Genomic DNA, 23,874 nt, shown 5'->3' with positions numbered 1-23,874 from the left:
CCTGATTTCACCCCCGTTTCCCCCCCTGGCCTTGATGCCCCTCCTCTTTCGCCCGGCACGGAACAGCTCCTCGCTACGCTCTCGCCGCAGATCCTGTCTTTCGATCAGCCCCCGTTTCTACCCTCGGATCTTCCGGCCCCTGCCGTGGACTCCCCGGTTACGGGACCTCAAACCCTTCCCCCCTCTGGGATTCGGCCCTCCGGATGCTTTAGCACCCCGGCGGTCAATGTTAAACCCTCGAAGCCCATCCCCCCTGAAGGTGTAGCAAACCCCTTTGTCGACCACCCATCTGCACCTCGCACTAAGAAGAGGAAATCCAGGTGTATTAAGGCGAAGACCAAAGACATTACTATCTCCTTTGATGATCCATCGGCTCTCGGGGAAGTGGTGCCCATGGCCCGAACGGTATTGGTAGGACATGTGAGGGGACGCGCCTACACAGCAAGCCGACTGACTCAATGGGTTAAGGAAATCTGGGGTGCCCTGCTCAAAGAACTCCCGGAGGTACATGTTCTCCCCCGTGGGTGGTTCTCCCTCCATTTCACTAAGGAGGACTACACGGATCTTGTTTTGGCGAAATATTGGCACATTGAAACTGCACCTGTCTTGTTAAAGAGGTGGAGTCCCCTCTTTGACCCAGAACGTGAACAGATCGGGGCAGGCCCCCTGTGGGTACGATTGCCCGGATTACCATTACAGTATTGGAGCGAGGAAGCAATCATCAAGATAGGAAATGCACTGGGCACATATCTGGATCATGATCGCACGTATGTTGAATCCAAGAAGCGAACCCTAGCTTGTGTGCTGGTTCACCTGGACATGCGTGAAGGATTAGAGGAGAAGATCACACTGCAATGTAGCAAATACAGCAGGACACAAATTCTCGACTACGAAGGAGTTCCATTCTACTGCAACCGTTGTCATCAAGTGGGACACCTATTTAAGGATTGTCCGCTGATCAAGAGTCCAGAGACGTCCCCAAAGATCTCTCCCATATCAGCACGAGAGGCAACCCCGATCATCTTACGTCCATCTCAGGGGGAAGCATCTGTACAGGGCTCGCCAATAAAGTCTGGAACGAAGGGGCCGAAACCGTCATCGCCCCCTATGACTAGGGCTCGGGCCGCTGCAGCAGCCACACAGGCCTCGGGTACTATTCTAATCCCTTCCTCCTTATCACTTGGTAGCTCATCTGCATTCGTTTCATCATCTGCACCTTGCACTATGGCTCATTGTCCGTTATCGACTCCCCCACTGTGTGCCTCTACTGCTCCACCTTCCGTGCCACCTCTCCCCTCCTCTTCATCTCTGTCATCCTCCTCGCGGACTTCCTCCCACCCTTATTCTCTTCGCCCTTGTCCCCAGCTACCAGGCACTCAGGGAGGCCTGGGCATTGTCCCTCTGGGTATGGGACCTCTGACGTCCAGAGGTCGAAAATCTGATCTCTCCAAAGAAATCTGGAGGGCCGGTACGAAGGTCGCATCAGGCCGGCAGTACACTATTGATGGGGTCCTTAGAGCAGCCACTACCCCCCGGGGCGGTCCTCCATGAAGTGCTTATCATTCAATTGCAGGGGATTGGCTAGTGCCCCCAAAAAACTAGCCATCCAGAGGCTCTTTGAGATTGAGCAACCTGACATTATCCTCCTCCAAGAGACTCTGGGCCCGGCAGAGGACATCTCTCACTGCTTAAACACACTGGCTCCGAGATGGAATTTCTTGGCCACAGATGCCTCAGGTCGATCGGGGGGTCTGGCGATCGGATATAACCCTAGAACAGTCAGGATCGATTCATCCTGGGGTGGACAAGGATTCATGGGAGTGGACATTTTCACTGCAGAACTTGGACAAATATTCCGTATAGTGAATGTATACGGTCCTTGCCACCTTAGGGAGCCATTCTGGAGGCACCTGCTAAATCTTACCTTATTAGCAGCGGACCATACCATCCTGGGGGGCGACCTAAATTTTTCTCTGGGCTTCTGTGAATCTTGGGGTTCCATGGCACAAGTGGATTCCATCACCGACTTTATGAGGAATACCCTAGATCAGTCAGACTTTGTTGATATCCCCTTGCAGAAGCCTATGCCTACGTGGAGGAACGGAAGGGTGGGAACTATTGCTTTGGCTCGAAGACTGGACAGATTCCTTCTTAAAGGGCCCCTGATTCAGCAACTTCACCACTACAAACAATGGGTTGGATCTGGGGGTTTATCAGATCACTCCCCCATCTTTCTGGAAATCCTAGGGCCTCACCATAAGCCAAAAGCCCCATTCAAATTCAACCATATTTGGCTCCAAGATCTAGACTTCATAAAATTGGTCTCTGATTATTGGAAGGCTCATCCCATAAACAGAGAAGCTTCATTGTCAAAGGGTTTCTGTAAGAATCTCTCGGAGCTAAAGCATATAGTCATAAATTGGGCCAAGGAGAAGAATAGAAAGGAATCGGCCCAGCTCTCATCAGTTGAAGAAGAGTTGAGAACCCTACTATATGAGGGAAACCTAGGATTCATCTCGGCCGAGGATAAAACTCGACTGATTGAGCTGGAAAATTAGAGGTCTACTCTGCTTAGACAAAGGGAGGAAAACCTCAGGTTACGTAGCAGAGCTATTTGGCTGAAAGAAGGGGATGAGAACTCTAGATTTTTCCACAACTATGCTAAAGGAAGGAAAGTGGCCAACACTATCTGGAATCTTCCCATACCAGAAGGGGGCCTTGTAGACACTTTCAATAAACTCTCCCAGCTGGGTACTTCACACTTTAGAAGCCTGTACAGAAGCCCTCCTGGTTCAAACTTGGCAGAAATCATTGATGTGGCCACACATTTCCCAAGATATGTAAACGAGGATGACTCGACTGAACTCACGGCCCCGGTAACATTGGAGGAACTGGAAAGCACACTCAAGTGGTTCAAGAGAGACAAAAGCCCTGTCCCTGACGGTTGGTCCATCGAATTTTACCTAGCCTTCTATGACCTGCTGGGACAGGACCTGCTCAGTGTGATAGAGGAAAGCAGATCATCTGGGTGTTTATATCATGCTATAAACACGGCTTTCATTGCTCTCATTCCTAAGTCTGACTCCCCATATTCATTTGATGATTTCCGCCCCATCTCACTCTGCAATGTACTCTACAAGATCATATCTAATATTATTGCAAATCGGCTTAAACCTATCCTATCAACTCACATTGCTCCCCAGCAATTTGCTTTCCTTGAGGATAGGCATATTCATGAAGCAATTGGGTCCACCCAGGAAGCCCTGCACTCCATCTGGTCCAAACATCTCAAGTGCACTCTCTTGAAAATCGATCTATCTAAATCCTTCGACCGGGTCAGCTGGCTTTACATTAATATGCTCCTTATCCACCTGGGCTTCCCTCTTCCTTTCATAAACTGGATCATGGCCTGTATTACCACTCCTACGTTCAGCATCCTGATCAATGGATCAGCCTCCCACTTCTTTCACTCTAAAAGGGGACTTCGGCAGGGCTGTCCCCTCTCACCCCTTCTATTTCTATTAGTCATGGAAAGAATGAGCCGTTTAATCATCTCTGCTACAAGGGAGGGGTCTCTAAAAGGCCTCAAGATCACTGATGAATGTTTCCTCACACACCTGTTGTTCGTGGACGATGTACTCATACTACTGGATGGTAGCATCAGAGACTCACTGACTTTTTCACGCTTACTTCAGCTCTTTTCACAAGCCACGGGCATGCAGGTAAACAGAGAGAAATCTACTATATCACTGGCCCGTACCACAGTCAATGAATCCCAATCCGCTCTGCAAGCTTTCCCCTACATCATACATCCATTGGACAGGGGTCTAAAGTATCTAGGTTTCTGGCTAAAGCCCACTTGCCAGAAGATTGCAGACTGGACTTGGCTGGTATCTAAATTGGAAAAAAGGCTCTCCTGTTGGAGCCACATATACCTCTCCAGGGCAGGCCGTTTAATCCTCATCAAATCAGTGCTGGAAGCTACTCCGGTTTTCTGAATGGCTCTAGCATGGATACCTAGACACACACTGGCACGCCTCCAGCACATCTGCAACAGATATCTTTGGGCAGGAAGCCAAGACAATCGCATTTTTGCCTGGATAAGATGGCAGAAGATCGCTCTCCCAAAGAAGTGGGGAGGTTGGGGTCTAAAAGACCTTCCACTGTTCGCACAAGCATTGGTAGCAAAAATGAGTTGGGCATTGATAAATAGCCAGAACTTATGGACCTGCCTCTCTTACCACAAATACATATGGCCTCTTGGCACTCTGGATTGGATCAGACTCCCAAACTGGAACAGAACAGGTGTATCATCTATCTGGAAAGCTCTTCTACACTCAATGCCTATGATCAGAGACAACTTGGCTTGGAAAATCAGAGACGGGACCCTGGCTAGGATTGGCATCGACCCATGGGTTGGCAGTGGAGGTAGGCACACCCTGCCACAAGACTTAGTTAATCACTTACTTGCTCACAATATCAAAGTGATTGCCCAGATTGTAGATAGGGAAACCTCTGATATATTTCATCAGTCCTGGAGGATAGCACATCAACTAAACCTCCCTCCTAGATGGCATCAGGCATGGTAGACTTACAGGGAGGCCCTGATAGAATCTCACATCAGAATCATTGAGGGGCCGAATGAACTTATTTGGAGCCAGTCTGAGAGCAGTTTTTACACTCCAAAGGATGGTTACACCCTTCTTATTAGTCACAAGAAGCCAGAGGTTATTTCGAACTGGTGGCACAGCATCTGGAAGCTCTCCGCATCCCCGCGATCCAAGCTCTTCTTCTGGTGTGTCCTAAGGAACAAGGTGCCCACCAGAGAAAATCTATCGCATAGAGCTTACCTCGTACCTTCCTGGTGTGCGATATGCAAAGAAGCATCTGAAACTACAGAACATGTTTTCTTGAGATGCAGGTTGATACAAGAACTGTGGTCAGCTATCAAAAACACCATTTCTTACTCTAGCAACTGGGCGGGCACTGATCTATCAGAGGCTTGGAAAGACTGGGCATCGCGGCACAAAGGAACCAAGACTGTTAACCTTCCTATCCTTGTTATTTGGCACATTTGGAAAGCTCGAAACCGAATCATCTTCAATGACCAACCTGTTCTCTGGCAATTGGTGGAGGCCGGCATTATCGCTGCTTATAGGGAACTACCAGACCCCCCCCCCCCCCCCCCGCAAGTGCGTCACCCTCACCCACCACCCCGAATAGATCAAAACACACCTTGGGCATTTTTCGATGGGGCCGCAAACCAGCAGAGCTGTGGGGGCGGATTCATCATTTTCAAGTCCGAGCAACATTATTACAGAATTAAAGCAGGCCTGGGAATGGGAACAAATAATTTTGCAAAGCTCAGTACCCTCTGTCATTTACTTCATTTTGCTTTGAGTCATCATATCTCTTGCATTAACATCTTCGGGGATTCAAAAATCATCATAAATTGGTTCAACAACATATCTATTTGTCACATTCACACACTCAGCATCATATTGAATGTAGTTCTTGAACTCAAAGCAGCTTTTGACAACATCACATGTTCACACATCTACAGCGAACATAACAAGAGTGCTGACAAACTATCCAAGGAGGCCACGTTGATGGACAGAGGAGTATGGGAGATCACAGAGGTTCAAGGCCAACAGGAGTACAAATACTACCATCGTCCATATAATGATCCGAGATATCAGCATGCACCTGAGCAATAAACAATCTGATAAATTTTTGTACATGTCAGAAACAGTATTTTGTAATTTTTAAACATGTTTTGAACAGCTAGGAAAGCCGAAAGGCATATTTTGTAAACAGATATTTTATAGAATATTGGAGGATGACCCTGCGAGGTACATCTGATCTGAAATATATGAACAGAATATTTTTTGTAACTAACAGGCACAATGTGTATAGTGACCTCAGGCATATGCGCAAAGCATCTTCAATATGTAATTTTCTACTTAATGAAAGTTACAGATTTTTCCAGTGGAAAAAAAAAAAAAAAATCATTTGTAAATAAAATAAAATACCTTTCTCCTTATAGAGCTAGAGTTTTGGTTAGACTACATATATCTGCATGAATGATATCCAAAGGCTTTCATGTCAAACATTGCTTTAATTTGAAGTTGGTCCTAGTTTTCTTTCCATGTTGACATGGTGCACAAATAACATTTATTCTATTTGAGATTCTATGGATATCTCTTACAGCTTGAGTTTTTTTAATCTTCACCAAGTTATTAAAGCTTAGGTGTACCAAATGCTTGCACCACAACTAGATTTCATTTGCTTGAATTTTGTAACATCTTTCTTCTTGAATTTCACTGAGAATGTATAAATTATTGTTATTCTTATTCTTTCTACCAGTTTTCCTGAAGATGATATCCTTATCTCACAATCCTTGGAATGAAAGATGAGATCATGCCCCTGATCGCATATTTGGCTGCCATGTTGAACATTATGCTTGAGCCCTTCAGCATATAGTGCATTTTGTGCTTTTCCCTTGCCATTGATGAGACTCACCGTGCCTTTTCCAACAATTTTAGCACATCCATTATCTCCAATGGTCACATTTATATCCATTTATGTGCTTATTGAGATGATTTTTTTTGGTCACTTATCATGTGCCTAGAAAATCCACTAACTACAAACCATAGATTTTCCTTTTTTTGAGTATCGTACAAGGCTAGGTCACACTTCTCAAAGTTAGATTCTTCATTCTTCTTTCTCCATATTGTTTGTTTTAGTTGTAATGGGAAACTTTGTGCTCCATGACCTGGATTGTTACATTTGTTACATTATAGACTATACTTTGAATGGGGAGAAAAATAATTATAGGTCTTAAGTTGATTTTTCCTTTTGATGTCAACGATATCGTTTTGATGATTAGTCCTATATGCATTGGAATGTTTTTCCTAATGACCAAATTTTTTACAATAAAAACAATTGTCAAGAAAAATAGTTTGATAAATGTTGGTGTAGTCTTTCCTTTATGCGATATTCCTTTCATGGAGGGACTACTTCTTATTTCTTGAATAAACTTTGCTTTCTGAAGTGTTATTGAGATGAGGTCCTTTAACAACATCAGCAAAACTTATAGGGTCTTATGCATAATGACCATTGGTATCTCCTTGAGACTTGGAGGATTATCCTTTATAGCCAAGTATATATTTATCAGGTGGGGACCTTTGGAAGTTGAGTATGTTGTCCAAGGTTTAGTAACTCTTCAAATTCTTGTTGGCCTTATCCAACTCTCTTTTTAAAGATACCACTTCTACCTCTAATTTTCCACAAATCTCTTCATTTTCCTTTAGTTTATTTCTCAATACTTTTTCTATTATATTAGCTTCTTCCTTCTCGCTTTTGAGAGAGATGATTTCATGAGATAACTTTACATTATTTTTCCTTGGTCTCTCATATTTTTTATGGCACTAATCAATAAGTCTTCCATAATTCCTTCTACTTCTTCTAGACTTCCTTCTTCTTCTTATAGATTATTTGTTTCATTTGTTAAGGCCATGAACAATACTTTATTTCTTTCACCATATTCTTCTTCTTCATGAGATTCATCATTTTCTTGCTTGTAGAAGAAATTATTTTTGCTTGAGCCTTTCCTTTTGAAGGTTCTTCTCTTAGGTTCATCCTCATCATCACTATCATCTTTAAAAGGGCTCTTTGTTGCATAATGTCTTATTTTACCACATCTAAAGCATATGAGAGGTAACTTACCTTTGATTTTGGATCCTTTCTTCAACTTCCTAAAAAAATGAGCCATTTCAGTATCAGAACCATTGTTGCTACAATCGCAATTCTTTTCCTTTCTTGATGTCTTGGATTCCTTGAATGCAGCTTCCTTATGGGTTGAATTTATTGACCTCATCTCATATGTTGTAAGAATTCCATGAAGTTTTTTTGATGCCTCAAAAATCGTTGCATCAACATCGGGGAAAACCACCCGGTCCGGACCTTAAAAGCAGCTACTTTTCCGTTTGGTGTGGTGGCTCCGGCTGGGGATAATGAGACCAATTTCCCAATGATTTATGAATGGGATGGATAAGTGATTGATTTACTTATATCTAATGGGAAATGATGAAAGATTTATTCTAAAATGCAACAATATAATTAACTAATATATCCCGGGAAGTCTTTTTCGTAGTGCAATTCTTAATGGTTCTTATTGAAAAGTAGGCATATAGATGACACTACTTTTAAACAAAAATATTCATTCATATGATAATTACTTTGTGTTAAAACATTATTGCATTAATCTTTATATATCATTGACACATATATAGATGAAAAATAACAACTCTTGAACATTCAATAGTGATAAGTAAAAGAGATTGTTGTAAGAGCTTATACATACATCAATAATAGAAAAATGAATGAATGCTAGTTCACATAAAAGAATGAAGCAAAACATAGATAATAGTACCATATGTGTTTGAATCCCCTCCGATATGAATTGCATTCGGATCCAACTTTCTAACTTGGAAATACTTTTATAAGAAGCAGTAGTTCATATCACACAAAAGTACTCTTCATTAAAACTCAGAATTCAGGTCCAGTTTCATAAAAAAATATATATCAGAAGCACAATAGTGCAACCTCCGATCCAAATCTAATACAAAATTTTAGGACCCTTTCTAAAAGCATGAAAGGGTATATAAATACTATATAAACTAACAAACTATGAAATAAAAATGTTGTGTGTTGGTATAACCAAATCACAAATATATGAAAATCTCCCCGAAATAGGCATGCTTGCAGTCAGTCAGAATGGTTCATTGTTTTGGCTGACTATCTTTTGGCCTGAGCTGGCATATGGCAAGCATCGGTCACAGTTCTAGAGGATGACTCATGTGCGAATGTAACTGGGCAGTATATGTGGCATCAGTTATTTTGGGAATCATGTAATTGATTGCATCAGTAAGGCATTTCATCGTTGTCCTTTGACTATGTGGTTTAATAAAGAAGAACCAAAAGGTTTCCCATGTTAAAGTTTGAATGCCCGCGATCAATATTTCCCTCTTTTCCAACTCTTGTTTCCATGTCTGCTCCAATGCTTTCACCGATGGTAGTTTCCCTAGAGAACATTATGAAATTAAGTTTGAGAAATAAAGAGTATCATTAATCAATTTAACCAGATTACTAGTCACAAATCTACATCTTGATGTTGCCCTTTCTGCTTTCATCAGTTGAGATTGCCACTCAAGGAACGGGATTTATTTATGTGATTCCTGAATTTGGGGTAGATTTGCAGCTTTTCCTTCCTTGGTTTCTTGCCAAGAGAGAAACTCTGTTAGTGTTTCATCTACTTGTTCTAATTTCTATCTTGCATCAACTGACTTATCAATCATAGATGAGGAAATTTCACATAGGGGGAGAGCAAGAGAGATATTATGACATAACAAGTTCAACTGATTATATAATGCTTTAGTAATCTGGAGAGCTTCAGATTTGAATTCTCCCACTTGGGGATATCCTTTGAACCTTTCTATTTGCAGTGACAGTTGAGTGATTTGTTCTTCTTTTGATTTTCTCAACTATTCGTTTATTGATTGCAGTTTGCTTAATGCTAGAGATAGTTCTTGTTGCTTCTGTATTGCGTGTTGATCAATCCTTTGTTTCTCTTTATGCAATTGCTCAGTTAATTTATCATTTGACTACTTCTATGTTGGAAATTGTTGTTCTAACTGCTCTATCCTCTGCTACTTTTCTTGTACCTGCATCTGTAACAAAATAATTGTCTGATCATTTTCCTTGAGTAAATTGCCAACTTCCGAATGCCTTATCCATAGTAGTTGTTGTGTATGCTCCAGCATACTAAGAGAATATAGTAAGATCTTTGGAAGGGTTGACTTCCTCTCTCCATACCACATTAGTTATCTCCATCTATGTAGGAAAAATAGAAGATTGATCAAGTTTTCTCTTTTTCCTTTGTCCCTTTATTACATCCCTATGCTTAGGGTTGTAGAAGATATCCAAGGGTGGTATTTCTTCTAGATGTAGAACAATTTCATCAGATGGGTTCTCTGGAATCATCTCTACATCCTTTTGAGTCATGGGTAGGCCGCTAGTTCCTTCAGTCAAAACTATATTAGTTGTTGTCTTTTGATCAATTGTCACCTCAGGTGTGCTAAATACTTGTAGGCTCACAGTATTGCTGATTATTGAGTCAAACTGTTGCCATTCTTTGAGTAGTTTTGGATCAATATGAATGTCTAAATCAATGAGTTCACTGCCTTTTCCCTGTTCCTATTCCTGCTCTAGTGTTTTATCTTTCTCGGAGATCTTTTCCACTATAGGAGACTTATCAGTAGCTTTCTATTTAGTTTGACTTGATGGTTGAACTGTAGGGGCTGTGGCTAATAAGTCTAAAGGCAGAGTTTGCAACCTCTGGTCTCTGAGTCTATTGAACATTTCTAACTCTTCATCTTGATACCTAATTCTAGCCAATCCTTTAACTTGAAATAATGATTCAACTGAGGAAAATAAATCATCGAAGTCATCGGCTTCATGATCAAATTTAGCAAGTTTGGCTTGAGATGTGACATTATAAGTAACATGTCTTGGATCATATTGCCTGTTAGGAATTGTGGCAAGATTCAGCATTTTCATCTTTTCTGCCTCTTTCTCTGCATTCTTGTAGTCATGTAAAGTGAAAATTCCACATTGTAAGGGAAATATAGGCCACGTGTTTCTTTGAATCCCTAAGGGTTCTGGATGTCCCTTCTACTGTTATTTGATAAGCCAATTCCCGAGCTAACAATTTATCAGGCACATATAGGGGGAGAACATGGGGTTTAGTGAGGCTACCAAAAAGCCTTATATAGGTAAATTTCTCCCCCCCGAACCAACTACCTATTTATGTCAAGTCAATTTCTGCCTCCTGGGATATATTAGTGGCAGGCTTATTAAAAATAGAATAATATACAGGGAGAATAAAACCATTGCAAATTTTATACAAGTGATTTTTGTAATGTGTCTTCCATAACTGCTTGTAATAAATATGAATTGGGTTTGGATCCTGGACAGTCCACTTCCATCCAAGTACCAGATATTCAAAATTAAATCAAATAGTATACATTATATATGCACTGTAATAGAAAGGGAGAATGGTCCAGGAAGTTTTATGTGCATTTGTTCTGTACTCTAAAATTGTTGTGGCTAGTTTATCAGAAAAAATATTTTCCCAATCCATAACATAACCATTGATTGCAGCTTCCATTAGAGGAACCATTTCTATAGTGAATTTGGCAGAATCATGTATTCCCCATAGCCTACACATCATAGCTCCAACATAGCAATAAGGGGAAGCCAATGAGTCAACAGAGTACTTACCCACTGACTCGTGCTTGTGTTTCTCCGAGAAATGCCTCCATTGCTTTATCGGGGCTGACTCTAAGTCGTTTTCTTTTGCAAATTCTTCTAGGAACACCTTGTTGTATCACTTCTCAGGTTGAGGTAAATGGTACATTTTCCTGATATCCTCAGGCTGGAATGAGTCGAATATCCTCCCATCAGCTGTGTAAAATGTTCTGTCCAAGACTGTAATTTTCTTTACCACCCATCTTACCACGTTAGTATATCGCAGGATTTTAGCTCGCGCTACTATCCTGTGAAGATAAGAACAAGCCAATTATTTAAGAGTTCCCTCTAATTTTTTAGTTGAATCGGCTGTGGCTTCCTCTGATAACTCTTTGGGCTCCTCTACTTCTATCAAATTATAAATACTTTCCCAGCTAGTGTTTCCCAGACCAAGACAGGTCGTATTTAAGATTAATCATTTCTCGCTTGGTTCTGGTTCTTTGGCTATAGGAGTTGTTGTGGACTTCTTTGATTTCTTCCCCATTTTCTCTGGAATTCTTTGTTCGGAGGAATTCTGCACAACTAGTTGCAAACCGTGATACAAAGAAAGTGTTGCTGCAAGCCAATATGACAATGAATAGAATTACGTTGATTGGTATATGATAAATGAAATATAGTTAAGAATTACCATGGGTGAAATCTTTTAAAGGATCTATCCTTAACTGTAATATTAAATAGTCATTCAAATTTCCAATTGTGGTAAATAATACCATAAATACCCATCTTGTCGATCGTATATCGAATGATTATTTCAAGCATGCTTTAGATTTCATTGATCGGCGATCAACGATAAATCGCAAATCGGCGATCGGGAGTGTCAAAAGAAAGGACTTTAGTACTTTCAATGAATATCTCTGATTTACCGAAAGGTAATATTATATAATAGAGCAGAATATAATGCATGCAAACTGTTTTAGTGTATGTTTACCTTTCGAGATGCACGCCCAATTAATTGATCGCAGTCGAGATTTGGCTTGAGCTTTATCCCTTTGTCATATGACCCCATCGACTGCCGATTGCAATTTACTTTATCATATCGGGAGATTTGATTAGGCCTTTATATATGTCGCTTTATTACTGACATGGCCGATTACCGATTGTGATTGCTTTAATCGGATTGGAGGAGTTGAGGAAGCTTTTCATATGTTCCTTTATCAACGAATATCTTCAATTACCGATTGCGATATATCGGAAGATATGTTGAGCACTTGTGCATGTGCCTTTGGCATTCGATTTCCCTGATTGCCGATTTGCGATTTACTTTATCGGATCGGGGAATTTAGGTGAGGTCTTGCTTTTATGTGTGTTCCTTTTGTTATTTCGATATGCGATCTCTGATCGCTTTATCGCATTGTATAATGGTTTTATAATATTTTTAAAGGAACACTTTGTTTTTTATTTAAAAGGCTTTATAAAATGATTCATTTACATTGGGCCTTTTAGTAAGGATTTTCTCGTGATGAGGTAAATACCATTTTATTCACACATCTAACTAAGTTTATTTAAAAGGGACCCATTTCATATTAAGATTTTGTATACAGAAATGGGAGGTTGTTGTACAGCACAACAATTGGCAATTCATTAAAAGAAATAGTTATCTCTGAAAAAATAATATAATACTTTAACTTTCTTAATTTGAAAACTTTAATAAATAGAAAAAATCTAGTATAATTAGGTAATCATAAATTCTGAATATAATAAAAACTATTTTTGTTATCTCTTTCTCATCTCAAAATTAGATACATTCTAAGTTTTAGATAAACCTTAATTGGTTGATAATGATAAAACAAGAGACTTCTCCAACTTAGCTTGTATAATGACTCTTTTGTCATAGATAGAGCCATTGTTGCCAGCAAACGTCCATAGTCTCGGTATGGTTACCTTTTAACCATTTAATCATTCATTATCCCATCCATTTCAGAGTATAATTTAAAAGAATGAATCCAAAAGATATGTTTCCACATTTTTTGTATTACATTTTCTTGTTTTCTTATTTCTTTATTTTGTAAAATAAAAAGCCATTTTCCTAGTTTGGTGACCAGTTGTTGACAATGCTATTCACTAGTTGTAATTTAACTGAACAATCTGGCTCGTGATGAGAACCCTTGTCTTATAATAATAAGCCATTACCCTATTTTGGTATGCATTGTTGGTAACGTCAGTTGAACTAGTCCCCTATGAACATGGTAAGCAGGCTTGTGATCAGACCTCTTATCTTTTATATCAAATATATTTTAGAATAACACTCTGAGAAATTATAAACTTTAATGGATGGGGTGAATAATTTTCTTCTTAAGAGAACATGGATGACAATTTTGAGAGTTAAGGATTCTAAGATTGAATCAATTTTTTTTTTCTATGGATAACCTTTTTAGGCTTCTAAAACTTTAGAATGATTTACAATATTTTTAAGTTTTGAGAAGATTTCACAAAAACAAAAAGGGTTTTCAGAATTCAATTATACCTAATTCGCTAGAATTTTCTTTTTCTTTCAAGGCTTCCATATAACAAAAGTGAATATTAAGATTATTTTCTTTTGAGTGACTTTTTCAATATAGTAAAGATCAATAGAAGGCTATTTACAACTTTATTTCCTAAGACAAAAATAACTAATTATTCACACAAATATAGTTGGAAATTGAATATTTACAAAGTGAGAAGGGGTTACCTCCTCAATTGAAGAATTTTTTCAAAATAAGTCCATTGATAGGAAGAGAATCTCTCTTTCCTGATAGATCTTGCAATATGAATGTAGATGGGCCTATCTTCTCGCTGATTTGGAATGGTCCGAGCCACATTTTCTGAAACTTAGTGTGTTTTCCTTTATCCTTGTGGGCTTTGTCCCATTTCAAAACTAGATCACCAACTTGTAAATGTTTTGACCCTGTTGAAGTTGTATCAAAAGAAGACTTGATAATTTTTTGATGCCTTACATGTGTAATTTGGGCTTTCTCCCTTTCTTCCTCTAGTTTCAGGATCTGATCATGTCTCAATTGAATAGAAGATGAGGGATTTTCTTCAATAAACTGCACTAAGTCTAGCGATGGAAGTACTAAGTTTGATGGTATGATAGCCTCCTTTACATACACTAGATTAAATGAAGAAGTGCCTATTGAGGCCTTCTATGTTATACAGTCTGCCCATAGTGAAAATATCAAAGACTTATGCCAGTTCTTATGATTCTGATCAATAGTTTTCTTAATGATTTTGACAAGATTTTTATTAGTGGATTCTGCTAAATTATTACACTAAGGGTAGTAGTTTGCAGAATAGTTCAATTTGAATCCTCTTTTGATAGCAAATTCAAGTATTGAATTACCAGAGAAATAAGATGCATTATCAAAAATAAGAGTGCTTGGAACACCAAACTTAGTAATGATGAATTGATCTATGAATTCAATGATTCCTTCAGAGTTTGTTGTCTTCAAAGGAATTGCTTCTACCCACTTAGTAAAGTAATCAGTATCTATAAGGATATACCTATGTTGTTTGGATGAATGTGGAATAATTTCTCCAATGATATCCAATCCCCATTGTTCAAAGGGTTGTTCAATGTTGACTAGTTGTAAAGGAAAAGCTGGCTTCCTTTGTCTTCCACTGGTAGTTTGACATGTTTGGCATTTCCTTACATATTCATGAGTATCTTTAAATAAGGTGGGCCAGTAATACCCAGCATGAATGATTTTGTGGGCTATTGTATCAGCTCCAAAATGTCCTCCTGCTGGACCATCATGTAGTTCCTACAAGACCTTTTGCGCTTCAGGTTTTTCTAAGCATCTGAACAAAATTGAATTATAAATTTGTCTAAACAATACATCATCAACAATCATGAATTTTTTTGCCTTCAGTCTTATGGCACATTTATTTTTATAGGAAATATTAGGAGGAGCGTATCCATTCTTTAAATAGAATATCAAATCTGCATATTTGGATTCATGATTAATGGTACTTATCTCATTGATTTCTTCAATACCGTTTGTACCTTCATGTTCCTAAATATTAAAAGCTCCTGCTAACAACCTGCAAAAACCTTGGCCTTGAAAATATTTGCTGGTCTAATGTCCAAATCATATTCTTGTAATGTCGTGACCCAATTTGCCCTTTTTTCTTCCAATTCCCTTTGAACTAGTAACTGTCTTACTGCTAAAAAAGGGACTATAACTTTTGTATGAGATTTTAAGAGAAAGGGTCTAAAGTGTTTAATGGCTTTATATACAGCAAAGGCTTGCTTTTCAACTTCAGAGTAATTGAATTCAGCACCTTGGAGATTTGAACTATAAAATGAAATTGGTGCTTCCAATTTTTTTATCATTGATTTGTGTCAGCACTGCTGCGTAAGATGAATCAGTGGCAAGAGTATATAGAATGAAATGATTTTAAAAATCAGGAGTGTTCAATGCAGGAGCATTTATGATCGCTTGCTTGATCGAATCAAAAGCTTCTTTTTCGATATGTCCCCATTTAAACACTGAATTCTTCTTAATCATGGTTTGTGATGGTAAACAATCTGTGAAAAATCTGGAACAAATCTTTTTACAAAATTAATTTGGCCTAAAAATGATTGCATTGTCTTTTTATTATGTGGAAATGGGATATCATAAATCTCTTTGATTCTATCTGGATCAATATAAATACCATCCTTTGAGACAATGAAACCCAAGAGTTTACCTTGGTCAAGAGCAAAAAAGGACTTCTTAGGATTGAGTGAAATGCCATACCTTTTTCAGTGCTCAAAGATTTGTTTCAAGTCATGTAAATGATTTAATATTTTCTTAGAGAAAATAGTAATGTCATCCAAATAGAAAAGTATTGATTTATTGATTAGACCTTTGAATGCTCTGTCCATCGCTCTTTGGAATTTGGCTCCAGTATTGATTAATCCAAAAGGCATTTTTTTATAGGCATAAGTTCCCCACCTGGTTCTGAAAGCAGTCTTAAGTTTTTCATCGAGGTGCACCAAAATTTGGTTATACCCTGAAAAACCATCTAAGAAGGACATTAATTCATAACCGGCTACTGAATGGAGAGTTTGCTCCATTGTTGGTAGAGGGAAGTTATCCTTTTGACTTTCTTTATTAAGATTTCTGAAATCTATACAAATTATAATGTCATCATTTTTCTTCCTTACTGGGACCATGTTGGACACCCAATTTGAATGTCTAACAGGAAAAATTATCTTTGCTTTCAAGAGTTTATTTAATTCAACTTTTATTTGACTCTCTAGGTTAGGATGAATCTTCCTTAATTTCTGTTGTACTGGTTTTTCTTGAGATAGCATTGGAATTGTATGTTGTATGATAGATGTATCATACATTTTCAAATCATCATATTTCCAAGCGAAGACATTTTTATATCTATGCAATAATCTGATAAATGCAATTCTTTCTTCTGAAGTAAGTCCTAATCCGAGATTGATGTTTTGTGGATTGTCCTCAGTACCAAGGTTTATTAATTCAAATCTCAAAGTAGAACTTTGGAGCTTTGAATTAGTAACTTGTTTAAACCTATCTTTGATGTCATAAAGATCTTCAAGTTTGACTACTGGTTTAGGTATTGAGTTTTCTTCAAGTTTTTCCTTCATTTGAAGATCATGCTCACTTTCATCAATAATTTGGTCATCATAGGATTTATCAGAAGTTAAGAAGTTTAAAATGTCGTCATCATGATTGAATACTCGCCAGTTAGTGACATTATCGAGAATTCATGGTCTAAAAATTGACTCTACTGAAAATCTATCAGGACTATAATCTTTAGATGGAAAAAGCTTAGAAGCAACTTGATGCAGGCCTAAACCTGCAACCCAGAATCTTCACCCATTGCTATACAGATAAGCATACATCTCACCCAAAATAAAACTTCACCTCTGCAATTGCACAACTCATTATTTCCATGCGGAAGCTTTTCCAAACATATGGTTTAAAACCATTTTATAAAATCATTTCATAACAAATTCATAAGCCCCAACCTTGAGAAACCCCCAAATGCCAAATTCAAATCATTTGTCATGCTATTAACCCCAAATACTCATTACAAAACTTCAATGTGCATTTGCAATCAAGCTCAAAAGCTTTCACACCCAATAAACATTATTCCCATTTTCATTGCATAGGGCTTTTAATGTCAATTTAATTTCACATATTATCATGCGGCAACTTATCAAACATGGGATTTAAATTCCTCAATCAAATACCGACCTCCACATATGTATTTTATATACCGGATCCTTAAGAAATGCGTCCATGACAAATGCTACCACTATATAAATAAGACTCGGAATTACCCATTTTAATATCGGCATTCTGCTATATACTCAGGACATCTAGAATTCAATTCCATATGCGCTCTCATAATAGCAATTCACATTAACCTCATACCTTACTCGGAAGATCACCAATAACACATTTTTTCCTTTTCCACATCTGTGGACTGCGCCCTTTCTTCCCTTAAAAACAAACTTGACATAATCAAATCAATATTGAATCACAAAACTTGGACTTCGTTCTTACCTTAATGCCATCAATCCACAATTGAAAACTTATTTCACTTACCTGTATCTCTGCGCTTTCCACAACTATTCTGCATTTGATTTCCTATATGGAGATTCCAACACACACCAAAATCGTTTTATGCCATCGATTTCTTCTTTGGAAAGTACGCATTGGATTTATGTACTTCGACTTTCATCATTTAATTTCAAACCTTCCTTTAATACACTGTATTCGATTGGATGATCGAATTGATTTTAAGAATCACTGTTTCGATCAGTGTTCCATCATTCTCTGCGTTACTTCTACCCTGCATTTATCACAAAATTTCAACGCAGACTATAATCAAATCAGATATAAATATTTGAAACGTTCTCTGTATCCAAAATTTGTGGATTAAACCTGCAATTCTTCACCATACAAATTCCAAACGCTAACTCTGCTTCAACTCTGTAGAATAAACCTGCAATTCTTCACCATACAAATTCAAAACGCTAGCTCTACTCCTAACACAGCGATTTCGTTCAGATCGCAATCCTTCATTGCTTATAAACTAATTACTTTGCCATGTTTTAAGAACTTGATGACCCGTATTCCTTTTATATAATTGCAATTATAAATTCGTTGGAGGATAACTTATATACAAAACCCAAATTTTGAAACCCTGTCTCCTCCATCTAGTGTATTATGAATTCATCAAATAGGCCAATATTCACCCAACAGTTTGATATCAATCTATTGTTGCTTTATCGAATTACTTTGAGGCCTATTTAAACAATTTAAGCAGTGCCTTCAGCATTCGACTTACAATTTGAATTGGTTTTAAAATATGAAATCGACATGGATTCACAGCGTTCTTGACAGAAGTTTACAATAATAGCAAACTGAATCCAAAAGAACAATCTTATACCAAGGTTCGATACAACCCGAGGGTTAAAATACAACTTTTTTTTTTCACAGAGATTTAATGTCTTGTACATTCAATGATTTTCACACAAGTCGACGTGAATTCAACACATATATCGATCAATGCTTCATAATTTGAATAATGGTATGAAAGTCAGAAATTAAATTATGTATTAAACATCCACAATACTTACATACATCTCCTTTGTCGGCCCGATTTCCAACTATTGGCCCTTTACAGTTACCTGAAGGCTTGCAAGCAAAAACTCCTTCCTGCTCACACTCTCACTCCCACTACTTAAGTGTCTTTCTCTCAAAACCCTTCCTATTTATACAATTTTAACAGTAATCTAATTTAATGCTTTATCCCTTCAATTCCTCAACAAACCCTTAAATCTCGCAACATCCCTAAAAGATGGATTCTCATCCGTAAAACTTAGAAACTAATTCCAACTTAGGCTCCCTCATTAATTCTAAATAATCTAGAAACTAATTTCTCTCACATTTACAATTTCTCACAAATAATTAATGAATCACTCAAAATAATATTAATATTTACATGAAATTTTAATCTTTCTTCAAAACATGAAACCCCCTAGCTTAGGTAAAATACAAGGTGTTTTTCGGAGATGATGCTCCTGCATCAGACTCCCCATGTAAGAAAATTCATGACCACCTAGTCATAAGTCTGGATATGTCCTCCTAGATCCCAAATTTTATTTTGTAATCTTTCTTTGCTTGTCAATTGCTTTACTGCTGTTGTTATCTGCTGTTGTTCTCCAGGTTTCCATATTTTGTGCTGTAGTGCTCCACTTGCTCTGCCTTCCAAGTCTGCTACAGTCTTTCTTTTGTTGCTTCTCTTTTGTCTTTCTACTGCTGGTCTCTTCCGGGATTTTTTCGTCATCAGTCTCCTGATACTTTCAATCTCTCGGTCCAATAAATCTCCCGGCTGTTGATTTCTTGCTGTCTGCTGAGCTAAGACAGCTTGCTCAGTTTGTACTGTCACTCGCTGACTTCTTGCTTCTATGCTTGTTTCTGTTCTGACTACCACCTGATCATCCATGCCCTCTTGTCTTCTGGAACAGAAAACTTCTTCTTCCTTCATTTGACTGCTCAATTGAGTCAAATTTTCTGCAACAATACCTGCATTCACAAAACACTTGTTAGAATAAAAATCAGAAGGCATCAGTGCCTTGTCCCCCTTTGCCAGCACTTCAGTATGCTGTTCTGAATTCTCCTCCACTATCAGCACATCAGTATGTTGATTCTCTTTACCCAAAGAATTCTCTGAAGAATTCTCAAGACTGTCAACCAGTCTTTCCTTCACACCATCTGTCTCTAAGATGTCTTTCTGCTCTCGTTCACTGTATTGAATTCTTTCATCTGCTGCAATCTCCTTGTCATACTCTGAATTTATCAACAAGTATTCCAACAATGCAATTTCTTTGTAGCATTGCTGAAGCATATCATCATCACCTGCATTCATACATAAACTTTCAGTTTGCATAGAATGTTCAATAGTATCAGCTGTTACTTCCCTTATCTGCGCTTCAAACTGCTTCTCTTCTTCAGCATCCACAAGAGCTTTCCCTTGTATTGTAACAGCAAAAGCATCACTGCTTTCTTTTTCAGAATACTTATCATTTTCTGCTTCCTCTATCTTCATTCCTTTCTGAGATTTTGCTATCTCAGCATCGATCTGAACAGCCTTCAGATTCAACTTTTCTTGAACAAACTCTAAAGCTTGTTCATCTCCCTGTACTGTACCTGCAAACACACACAATTCATCAGTTTTAAAACCACAAGACTTTTCAGTCTTGACTGCTTCCTCAAGCACTCCCCTCTGAACAAATCTGCATGTGGAATCTTCAAATTCCAACTCTGGCTCAAGAACTCTAAGTTCCTTTTTCAACAAGGCAATCACAATTTGCCTCAACCTCCTCTGCAATTGTCGCCAAGTCACTTTCTTTCCCTTCAGTGGAAAGATCCAACCTCTATTCTGATTTTCCTGCTCTTGCAGCCATTCTTCCAGTACCTGCAATTGTACCTTTATTACTGCAATCTCTCTTTCTCTGACTTCATCAGTCATCTCACCTCTGTGGCATTCTTCTGAACCTCTTCTATGATCCTCCATGATCATCTTCTCACTTGCCATGAGTTGCACTAGCCTCTGCAACAAGCTCTCCTGTCTTGCCGCCACTTACCTCACCAAGCTCTCCTCACTCAGTCTTTTGGTAAGTACTTGGTTCACTGCCTCTGGAACCCTTGAGCACTCTCTTCTGCTCTCTCTCTAGGCTATCTCTTCAACTCACCTTCTTCTTCAGGACACTGCAATTTTCCTCCTTATTCAGCCTTTAGCTGAATACCAGGTTCACTGCCATCTTCTCTTCAACCATAAACTTCAATTCATAAATTTCAAATCAGAAAAATCATCTCACCTTTAAGATCTTGTATGATCTTTTCCTCCCTGCAATCCTATTCACTTGTGTAGTTTGCATATCAGATTTAGAAATCTGATCTTCCTTTCAGTCATTCAACAAAAATACCTTTCAATTCAATAAAACCTTCTTGTCATCATTCAGAAAATAAACATTTCAGCAGAGCATTCCGGCTCTGATACCAAATGATGCAAGCCTAAACCTGCAACCCAGAATCTTCACCCATTGCTATACAGATAAGCATACATCTCACCCAAAATAAAACTTCACCTCTGCAATTGCACAACTCATTATTTCCATGCGGAAGCTTTTCCAAACATATGGTTTAAAACCATTTTATAAAATCATTTCATAACAAATTCATAAGCCCCAACCTTGAGAAACCCCCAAATGCCAAATTCAAATCATTTGTCATGCTATTAACCCCAAATGCTCATTACAAAACTTCAATGTGCATTTGCAATCAAGCTCAAAAGCTTTCACACCCAATAAACATTATTCCCATTTTCATTGCATAGGGCTTTTAGTTTCAATTTCATTTCACATATTATCATGCGGCAACTTATCAAACACAGGATTTAAATTCCTCAATCAAATACCGACCTCCACATATGTATTTTATATACCGGATCTTTAAGAAATGCGTCCATGACAAAGCTACCACTATATAAATAAGACTCGGAATTACCCATTTTAATACCGACATTCTGCTATATACTCAGGACATCTAGAATTCAATTCCATATGCGCTCTCATAATAGAAATTCACATTAACCTCATACCTTACTCGGAAGATCACCAATAACACATTTTTTCCTTTTCCACATCTGTGGACTGCGCCCTTTCTTCCCTTAAAAACAAACTTGACATAATCAAATCAATATTGAATCACAAAACTTGGACTTCGTTCTTACCTTAATGCCATCAATCCACAATTGAAAACTTATTTCACTTACCTGTATCTCTGCGCTTTCCACAACTATTCTGCATTTGATTTCCTATATGGAGATTCCAACACACACCAAAATCGTTTTATGCCATCAATTTCTTCTTTGGAAAGTACGCATTGGATTTTTGTACTTCGACTTTCATCATTTAATTTCAAACCTGCCTTTAACACACTGTATTCGATTGGATAATCGAATTGATTTTAAGAATCACTGTTTCGATCAGTGTTCCATCATTCTCTACGTTACTTCTACCCTGCATTTATCACAAAATGTCAACGCAGACTATAATCAAATCAGATATAAATATTTGAAACATTCTCCGTATCCAAAATTTGTGGATTAAACCTGCAATTCTTCACCATACAAATTCCAAACGCTAACTCTGCTTCAACTCTGTAGAATAAACCTGCAGTTCTTCACCATACAAATTCAAAACGCTATCTCTACTCCTAACACAGTGATTTCGTTCAGATCGCAATCCTTCATTTCTTATAAACTAATTACTTTGCCATGTTTTAAGAACTTGATGACCCGTATTCCTTTTATATAATTGCAATTATAAATTCGCTGGAGGATAACTTATATACAAAACCCAAATTTTGAAACCCTGTCTCCTCCGTCTAGTGTATTATGAATTCATCAAATAGGCCAATATTCACCCAACAGTTTGATATCAATCTACTTTTGCTTTATCGAATTACTTTGAGGCCTATTTAAACAATTTAAGCAGCGCCTTCAACATTCGACTTACAATTTGAATTGGTTTTAAAATATGAAATCGACATGGATTCACAGCGTTCTTGACAGAAGTTTACAATAATAGCAAACCGAATCCAAAAGAAAAATCTTATACCAAGGTTCGATACAACCCGAGGATTAAAATACAACTTTTTTTTTTCACAGAGATTTAATGTCTTGTACATTCAATGATTTTCACACAAGTCGACGTGAATTCAACACATATATCGATCAATGCTTCATAATTTGAATAATGGTATGAAAGTCAGAAATTAAATTCTATATTAAACATCCACAATACTTACATACATCTCCTTTGTCGGCCTGATTTCCAACTATTGGCCCTTTACAGTTACCTGAAGGCTTGCAAGCAGAAACTCCTTCCTGCTCACACTCTCACTCCCACTACTTAAGTGTCTTTCTCTCAAAACCCTTCCTATTTATACAATTTTAAAAGTAATCTAATTTAATGCTTTATCCCTTCAATTCCTCAACAAACCCTTAAATCTCTCAACATCCCTAAAAGATAGATTCTCATCCCTAAAACTTAGAAACTAATTCCAACTTAGGCTCCCTCATTAATTCTAAATAATCTAGAAACTAATTTCTCTCACATTTACAATTTCTCACAAATAATTAATGAATCACTCAAAATAATATTAATATTTACATGAAATTTTAATCTTTCTTCAAAACATGAAACCCCCTAGCTTAGGTAAAATACAAGGTGTTTTTCGGAGATGATGCTCCTGCATCACAACATTAGCTAGTCAATCTGCAGCTGCATTCTGAGACCTAGGAATGGGAGAAATATTAAATGCTAGGAAATGAGACACAAGGTCTTGTACCAAGGATTGATAATGTTTAAGGTGACTAGAAAGACAATGTATAGTATTCCTAACTTATCTTATAACAATTTCAAAGTCGCCAAACACTTTTAAATATTGAACCTTAAGACTGATTACTTTATAAAGTCCTTGAATGAAG

General features: G+C 37.9%; 1 protein-coding gene across 1 annotated transcript; it reads left to right on the top strand.

Moving 5' to 3' along the window:
• Positions 1-1,547: 1,547 nt before the first annotated feature.
• LOC149152258 (uncharacterized) lies at positions 1,548-2,558 on the top strand. The gene has a single exon (XM_089443433.1). The coding sequence runs from the start codon at positions 1,548-1,550 to the stop codon at positions 2,556-2,558; it is 1,011 nt and encodes a 336-aa protein (XP_089299559.1).
• The last annotated feature ends 21,316 nt before the right edge of the window (positions 2,559-23,874 follow it).

The sequence above is a fragment of the Pinus tabuliformis genome, chromosome 9 (assembly GCF_031772625.1).
Source record: "Pinus tabuliformis cultivar Carrire ecotype Pingquan chromosome 9, CPIR1, whole genome shotgun sequence".
Taxonomy (NCBI): Eukaryota; Viridiplantae; Streptophyta; class Pinopsida; order Pinales; family Pinaceae; genus Pinus; species Pinus tabuliformis.
This window is presented reverse-complemented; position numbering and strand designations above follow the sequence as displayed.

Coding starts and splice junctions, on each gene's coding strand:
- LOC149152258 (XM_089443433.1), top strand. CDS start 1,548: ATGAAGTGCTTATCATTCAATTGCAGGGGATTGGCTAGTGCCCCCAAA.